Source organism: Andrographis paniculata, unplaced genomic scaffold (assembly GCF_009805555.1).
Source record: "Andrographis paniculata isolate CXL003 unplaced genomic scaffold, ASM980555v1 Contig36END, whole genome shotgun sequence".
NCBI lineage: Eukaryota > Viridiplantae > Streptophyta > Magnoliopsida > Lamiales > Acanthaceae > Andrographis > Andrographis paniculata.
The window spans coordinates 329,638-338,033 of NW_026137569.1; the positions used below are offsets into that span (position 1 = coordinate 329,638).

The 8,396-nt window shown below is 35.7% G+C and overlaps 2 protein-coding genes across 6 annotated transcripts; both read left to right on the forward strand.

Annotated features, from left to right (window-relative positions):
- The first annotated feature begins 2,890 nt into the window (after window positions 1-2,890).
- LOC127249560 (uncharacterized) lies at window positions 2,891-3,622 on the forward strand. The gene has a single exon (XM_051272436.1). The coding sequence runs from the start codon at window positions 3,080-3,082 to the stop codon at window positions 3,533-3,535; it is 456 nt and encodes a 151-aa protein (XP_051128393.1). The 5' UTR covers window positions 2,891-3,079; the 3' UTR covers window positions 3,536-3,622.
- Window positions 3,623-3,757: 135 nt separating this feature from the next.
- LOC127249559 (nuclear transcription factor Y subunit A-7-like) lies at window positions 3,758-6,982 on the forward strand. Of its 5 annotated transcripts, none has more exons than XM_051272434.1 (8): window positions 3,758-4,210; window positions 4,297-4,440; window positions 4,852-4,909; window positions 5,469-5,552; window positions 5,653-5,798; window positions 6,079-6,180; window positions 6,277-6,441; window positions 6,630-6,982. In XM_051272434.1, exons 4-8 carry the CDS (start codon window positions 5,537-5,539, stop codon window positions 6,816-6,818), a joined length of 618 nt encoding a protein of 205 aa, XP_051128391.1. In that variant the 5' UTR covers window positions 3,758-4,210; window positions 4,297-4,440; window positions 4,852-4,909; window positions 5,469-5,536; the 3' UTR covers window positions 6,819-6,982. The 5 variants fall into 5 exon arrangements, with proteins under 5 accessions (XP_051128391.1, XP_051128392.1, XP_051128390.1 ...); XM_051272435.1 differs by having other exon boundaries at window positions 5,469-5,540; XM_051272433.1 differs by lacking the exon at window positions 5,469-5,552.
- Window positions 6,983-8,396: the final 1,414 nt, after the last annotated feature.

The window sequence follows — 8,396 nt, forward strand, 5'->3', positions numbered from 1 at the left end:
ACTAATACTCTTTCCGGCATAAAAAAAAAAAAAAAAAAGTATGTATATATAAAATTGTGCACACAATTTTATTTTTTATTTTTTAAAAATGGTAGAATTAGAAAAAGAAATTAAGATTTAAAAAAAAAGGTAAAAAAATAGTACTTTTTATTTAGGAAAAAAAACAAAAAAGTAAATAAAAGTAAATTCAAATAACAACAAAAAATAAACTTATAAAAATAAATTAATTTATAGACAAATTAAAATCGTTGCGGTCCAAAAGGGTGACACTATATTGTGGGTAGGAAGACCCCAGATTACATATACATATATAGAAGTGGTATTAATAGCACAATAATATATTTTGGTAGGTTGAATAATATTATTATTTATTTAATCTCCTGCCATTTCTGACCATTAAATTACTGCCCATGCTAATTAATTTTGTAATTACTATTGGCATGGAGTGGAATTTCCATGATTTTATATTTCTGACCATTAAAGTATTGCCTATACTAATTAATTTTGTAATTACTATTTGCATAGAGTGGAATTTCCATGATTTTATATGTTCTTGCCGGAAGTGTACATTGTCTTTTTCTTGCAAAGGCTGGTGGGAGTAGTCAACTCCCAACACCTGAGCCTTGACTATTAAATTATTTTAAAACCTTTTTTTATCAATATTGAGATAAAAATGAATACAAAAATTTGAGTATTTGAAATAATATATGGTGAGAAATAAATATATTTTATATAATGCTATATATTCTCCAATAATGCGGAGACAATAATTTTAAAATTATATAATATAATTAAAAAAAAATACAAACAATTTTTTAGTTTATTTTATTCAGTTTTTTCTGATCTCTCTAAATATTTGGAGTGTTTAAACTGAACTTTTTAAATGTTTGGATTAAATATATGTAATAATAAATTTTTTATTAAATTTATAGAGATGGTCAATTATTTAAATTTTAAAAATTATACAAATACTATATAATAAAAATACAAAATTTCAAGTAATTAGAAGGGTTGAACACTCTTGGGCTCCAATAGCTCTTACAATATTTTCTATTTTTGTCAATTTTATCTACCCTATAATAATTTTAAAATATAAAATAATTAATATATTTTATCTCATTAAATCACTCAATTAATAAAAATAATTATACATTTTCATCTCTCATCATATCACCTAATTTTCATTTTATTTTACCCACTTAAATTTTTATACCAAAATCAAAATATTGTTTCTTATATGGAATAGAGGGAATATGTTTCTAAAAGAAAATCATTTTTAATAAATAATAGCAAAAGTACTAAGAGTGTATATCTAAAAAAACTTCTTTGAATAACTGTGGACATCAAATCAATTCAAGAAAAATACTCCATATAATTGTGATGCATTTTCAACATTATTTTTGTGATAAGTTGTCCAAATTCATTGTAGCTTGTGGTAGCATGGTGATTAACACGTAACAATAAATAAATAAACAAATAAAAGTAAACTCAAAAAAAATTTCACACAAATTTTAATATAATTAATACTACTTGTGTATTATTTGTTATTTTCTTTTTGTCCTTATAAAAAAAAGAAAAAATAATAGTATATCATTTATTTTCTAAAAAGATATTAAATATATAGTTTCGGGACGGCCTGCTGGTGTAGGGGTTGAATTTGTGATCAACCCCCGACACTTCAGGTAGTGATTGCGGGTTCCTACATCATAAAAAAAATATATATATATATTATCATTTTTGCCTTTTGCATGAGGTTTCTATAATACATAGTATATTATTTAAAATTGATTTTGATAACTAAAAAAACTTTAAAATGTATGCCTCTTAATCTTATTTGATCAAGTGATTGATATGATATGTTAGGAACCGGTCTACAGTAATAAAATCTCCATGACCAAAGCACAATATAAATATATAATAACTGAAAAGAGATAGCTACCTTCCAATGATTCATGAAGCCCATATATCTATCACTCCCAATATTGGACTATTTGGGTTGGGCTTGCTTTGTTTTATCACTGACCATGTAATAATATCAACATACTACTTGTACCAAGTAAAAATGGACTTAAAGATTACTTACTAAATATATCTTGCTAGTGACTTAATTTTATTTTCATATTATCCGTTAATAATTTAATTACAAAATCACATCTAATACTTATTTTAATTAAAAATAGAATACTTAGTGAAGGACCTAAATTTTCAAAATACATATAGACAAATTCTAACCTGAGTCGGGTGACATTCAAGAACACGACAAAGGTAAGGTGGGATCGATAAGCAAATAAGGACTCGTGTGCTGGCTTAGCTGTGGGGGCATTACTACATACATTAATACAATCTTCTTCATCAAATAGTTGCCCATTTAATTAATTCCAACTGTTTCGACCCATCATCATGTGAAATATGTATTCATATTCTAATCTATCTAATTTTGAATGAAAGCATTAATGTCCTCTCTCTGCACCTGCCCCAATTACCAAACAGACAAGAAAATGCCAGCAGAATGGACGAGATCAGGTACATTATTATCTTGTAAGATGTAAGAACAAGTACTTTTTCCAAATTGGGACAATTTTAACCATCATATCACATAATTATTATGCTGGTTAAAACCATCATATCAATTTTATTATTGCAAATGGATGGTTCATGGAGCTGTTTTCCAACCGGCCAAGAAACGTGTTTTGCGCAGCAGATGTCGCATTTCACAAAAACGCAACTTTTACGCGAAACAAACGAGTCTCAATCGTCGCATTGATATGCAATGCGACAAATAAATCATCGGTGGATGATAGCGTCGCGTCGCGTGGCCAAAATTCCCGTACAAGCGGCCACAGCGTAGAGTACAACACTTGCTTCCTCATATCAGCACTGCTGTCTTCATCATCCCCATTTCCAACAAAAAGGTCTTTTGTTCTTTTCCGACAGGAATTCACGAGCTAACTGTTTGATTTTTGACATTAGAAGAAAGCAAGAGGCACAGAGTCACAGTACTACACTACCCCTAGCTAGCTCACTCATCAATTTCACTTCTAAAAGTGCAGACCAGACCAGAATAATCCGCAGTGAGAGCATGCATTTCAATCCGACATTCCGCAGGATGGACCAACTGCAACAGGCCTTCGTCGTTGTCTTCGTTTTAATCCTCGGACACTCCGCCGGTCGGGATCTCCGTCCTTCGGACCACGGTTTGGCCTACCAAGAGGAATCTTTCCCGCCGACACAAAACGGAGACGACGACTCGCAGAAAATGCGGTCGTTCTTCGGCGCGGCGGCGACGGTGCAGCTGCCTGAGGCGAAGAATATCGCCGATGCACTGCGGAGCGCTGGCGCCGAGAGAGGGGGAGCACGTGACGCGGGGGGAGATCACGTGAGGCTAGGGTTGGTGGTGGCCAGTGCGGTTTGCGGATTAACCGGCGTCCTTTTGCTAGCTGTATCCGGCGTCGCTTTCCTGATACGCCGGGGGAAAGCTGAGATACCGCCGTCCACGTCAGCACCGGCGACGGAGCCAGTTAAGGGTAGTGGTTAGTGTCGGAGAATTATTAATCCCTTAATTGATGTCGTAAAATTATTGGACTTGCGGTTCTATTTATGCATTTACTATTTTGCCCCCGGATATTTATTGTGCTATAGCCTATAAGTTAGTACTCTTTTCAATTATTATTATTTTAATTTCAGAAGTGTTATCTAAAGGTTTAGTTATACGTAGCCCATCACACCTCTCAATTATTAAAAGGCCCAATAAAAAGGCCCGTAAGATCTGCTGACGCCATCTGTAAAGGGAGGGGGACCCACAAAATGAATGGCTGAGATCAGTTCTGTCAAAGAAGGACCACTGGACCACGCTCCTCTTAGCCACATATTCAACTTTTGCTCCAGTCACAAGCTGGACACGTGCTATCATCTCCAGGTTTTCGTGTACGGCACTCCTGGCCTACATACACCAGGCACAATTTATACCAGCCAGTGAAGCACCGACACGCGTCCCTTGGTAAATTCTAATTGGATATTCCTCCGGCGCACACAGTTTAATTACCACTGATTTAATCTTCAATTAACCAGAAAAATAATCTTGTACATAATTGTAGGATAATAATACTAATAACTCATGTTTGATTGTGGGTACCAAAAATTATGTTTCTAGAAGTTACCCACAGCTAAAAATGGCAAAGGAGATATGATTAACTGAGCGTGGTTAAAAAAGGTAAATTTTTGTGACCATTATTGTTTTTCAGTTACCGTGTGTTTCCCAGACGCAGACGACTGGTTTTATTATGCATTCAATCGTAGAGAATAGAATCTCCAGCGACGCTACTGTTCCATATTATACATCACATACACACATAGAGCCAGGTAGAGTGAGAAAGCAAGGGGAGAGAGCAGAGGACGGACTGTCGACACTTGGCCAATTGAATTGGATTCCCTCTCAATCAGGTAAATTTTGGTTGTCAAACCCTATGTTTGAATTTGAATTTCCCAAATTTGAATTATGTTGTGAGTTCATCCAATCGTCTTGCTTCGTTAATTGTGCTAATGTGGAAAAGCATCTGTTGTTGATATGCCGTGTGGATGCCGGTAAATTTTGTCGGAGGATTACGTTGGGTGGAATTTTAGTGCTAGTTTTGAGTTGAATTCGCTTTTCGCTTAGATTTAGAGGAATGTTAATGAGCTCGATTAATCGGATTTATCGTAATTGGAATTCCATCCGATCTGTGGTTGCTTGTTGGAGATATGAAGATGACATGAGCTCTATGTTGCTTGAGTTTTGTCGGTGTTCGTATGCTGCTGAGCTCGTAAGTTTTGATTTCGTGGTCTTTAACGGTTGTGGTCATTAATGGCTTTCAGATTTCTTGGTTATCGACGCCAAGCCGCAATATGACATCGTCGATTCACAGTTTCTCTGGTAATGGCTGTTTAAACAATTTGTTACTACGTGTGTGTGTGTGTGTGTGTAAATGGTTATTTTGTTAAATAGCTGCTGATATTTTTAGGACAGCAATATTGAAGATAGATCACTGTTGTTCCCGAATAAGGAAATACAAGTAGCGAAGTCTACGACTATGTAATTAACACACTGTTGTTCCCGAATAAGGAAATACAAGTAGCGAAGTCTACCACTATGTAATTAACTTCGGGTGTCACCAGAGAAATAGCTAGCAGCATTCAAGTTACAAAACAGAATCCAATGATGATGTTGAACCTTGATAAAATGGGGAGAAAATGTGTTGAATGGTTGTTTTGGCTTCAAAAGTAGTGGAGCTAATTTCCTAGTGAATAGTGATCATGAAGCACGGCTTCATACAATTGTTGCCCCTGCATCTAAAAGTCTTGTTATCACTATAGATTGGATGTGTTCTTGGGCTTCTTCTATTAAGTCCAAATCTAGCATATACTTTTAAGTATTTCACACAACTAATCAGGATTATGTAATCCTTTTTTCTTTTTCTTTTTTTATCACATAGATATGATATTCATTTTCTCTGAACTCAAGGGTTGTTATCTCCACTCCTGAGAAACTCAAAGTCATTTGATGGGTAATTGGACGTGTCGGTACCACTGCATCCTTGTGTTGCCAACATTGGTGTTCTCTTTCTAGCCTTCTTGCCATCCAACCTTTTAATGGTGTGCAATTGTGATGGTTTTCAGATAATAGTGAGGCTGATGAGCAGCAAAAGCATGCAGAATCTTGCACACAACATTCACCTACAGCCAGTGGGATGTCTCATGCTGGTTTTCCATCATCAACAATGCATTATGGAGCACCCGCTCAACCTGGAGTTGGAAATGTGATGGTATTAATTATTTACTGCAAGTTTTTTTGTTATTAGTTTTGCCCGTCAGCATATCTTACCGACCTTAGTGTCTAATATCGAATTTCTCCTTTTTGTTTCTCCTTTCCTGGATAAGCCTCTTAGATAAGACTCCTGAAAACTTATAGAAACTTTCTCTACGTGTATAGAATGCATAATCTGTGTTTTCCAGGGCAAGCATGTTATGTGGGAGAATAATGAATTATAATCTACATTTCAAGGAGATTATGATACATTTTACCTGAAAGCTTGAATGTTGCAGGCACAAACAGCCTACCCCTATCCAGATCCTTACTACCGTAGTATATTTGCTCCTTATGACGTACAGTCTTATCCAGCACAAGCTTATCCTCCCCAGCCTATGGTACTTTTTATTGAACAAGCTCCTTCTATAATCTATCCTATTTTGCCATTTTCCAAGAGATTAGACAGTTTATATCAGCAAACCACCTTGATTCAGGTTCATCTTCAGTTTATGGGAATCCAGCAAGCCGGCGTTCCTTTGCCATCCGAAGCAGTTGAGGAGCCAGTCTTTGTGAATGCAAAACAATATCATGGAATCTTGCGACGCAGGCAGTCCCGTGCAAAAGCAGAGTCGGAGAATAAAATGGCGAAGTCACGGAAGGTATTCATGCATCTTTCTTTGTAATTTTTTATGCTAACTGCCACCTTTACAAACAAATAATGATGCTACTTTTGCTGCATCGTTACATCCGGTGATGAATCTAATCACGGTTCACATGTCGATCCTGACCTATAACATGTGCCTTAGACAAACCTTAACTTGAAAGCTTGTTTGATCGAAATTCACAGCCATACTTGCATGAATCCCGGCATTTGCATGCCCTGAGAAGAGCTCGAGGAGTGGGAGGCCGTTTCCAGAAAAAGAACGGCGACCGCCAGAAGACCGAAGTGGACTCAAGTGAGAAATCACAGAACAGCATCAACCAGGACTATGAAAAGGATGATAGCAACTACCAAGAAAGTGCTCCCTCTATTTGAATGAATGCCAATTTGATCATAAATCAGACAGTGGTCTCACTCTATTTGGTATCATTCTGATATACACCTTGATCGTGGGTTTAAGGTTGCCAGGATTTAAGATTTAGTTGCCCATATACGTGTGTGTGTGTGTGTGTGTATCTATTATGAATGTATATTATTCAGCCATAGGTTTTTGTAGGAAGCTGCAGAAAAATTTCATGATGCAACTTAAGCTCTTATCTTTAGGACAGGTTTTGCAATTTCCTCCAGGAGTTTATGGGCTTTCATTTAGGCCCGAATTCAACAGGCTTATTCGGCCCAATGGGCCTCCATATCAATTCCTCAAATAAAATAAAAGATATAACCAATACTAGCTAGTAGTTTGAGATTGAGATAACAGGGTGACATACATTTCATAATCCAGGGACCAATATTTATTAGATACACACACATTGATAATAATAATAATTGAGAGTTGTACTACTAGGATGAGTATGATATTTAATCGTAGAGGTGCATGAATTGATGATAATTGATATCCCAATGATCAATCACATCTCCATCATCAAGCAAAAAATAATTGGCTGCCCTCCCCAGAATTTCAACAAATCACTGTTACTTGTTCACTTATAGCATTCTTTCTATTTTTATTTATTCATATTATCATAATTCAAATCCGAAGCTTGTTTTTTGTTTCTTTCCTACAATCATATTCCCGGTTGTGTGTTGAATATCCTGGTTGCATGATGGAATTGAGGTTATTAAATGTGTGTGTATAATATTGGTGGTGTATTATTTGTATGTAATGAATGTTGGTGATGTCAACTCAGAAAGGGAAAGAGGAAGAAGGGAAGGAGTTGAATAAGTAACAATAATTAATAAGAATTAAGAATATTGTGACAACAAACGAGTTGAATAGAATTGAAGTGAAGGGTCTCTCTCAACTTTTTGAATCCATAGTTGCTTCATTTATATTCCATTGATGAAAGTGTTTGACAAATCAGAGTCTTTGTCTTTGTCATCACTCATCATCATGACAGAATATTAAAAACCATCATTTTGTGGTGTGATCATTAGTGCCACAAAGAGAAACAAAGAAACAAAATAAACAACGAAATAAAGAAACCACCCCTTTTATTTCTTTTTTCTCTTCTCTTTTTTTTTTTTTTTTATTTTTATTTTTATTTTATTTTAGGGACACTCTTCTCTCACATGTTTTATGCACTCTCTCTCTCTCTTCCCCCCATACACAAACATATATCTAGAGAGAGAGAGAGAGAGAGAGAGGTGTAAAATTGAAGCAAAGGGAGGTGGGAAATGAAAGAATGAAAGGGAAAGAAAAGGAAAGGTGCAAATGTTTGGGGGGCTCGAGCCTTGAGGGAGGCTCAAGTTTAAACTAAAGTCACATATCTTATCTATATATATTTATAGAGAGAGAGAGAGAGAGAGAGAGAGAGAGAGAGAGAGAGAGAGTGTGTGTGTGTGTGTGTATGTTATGTACACAACACACACTTTGGTTACTTTTGTTGCATGACAAAAAAGAGTGCTCCAAAAGACCTTTTTAAATTAAGCCTGCAGGGGCAGAGTGAGAGAAAG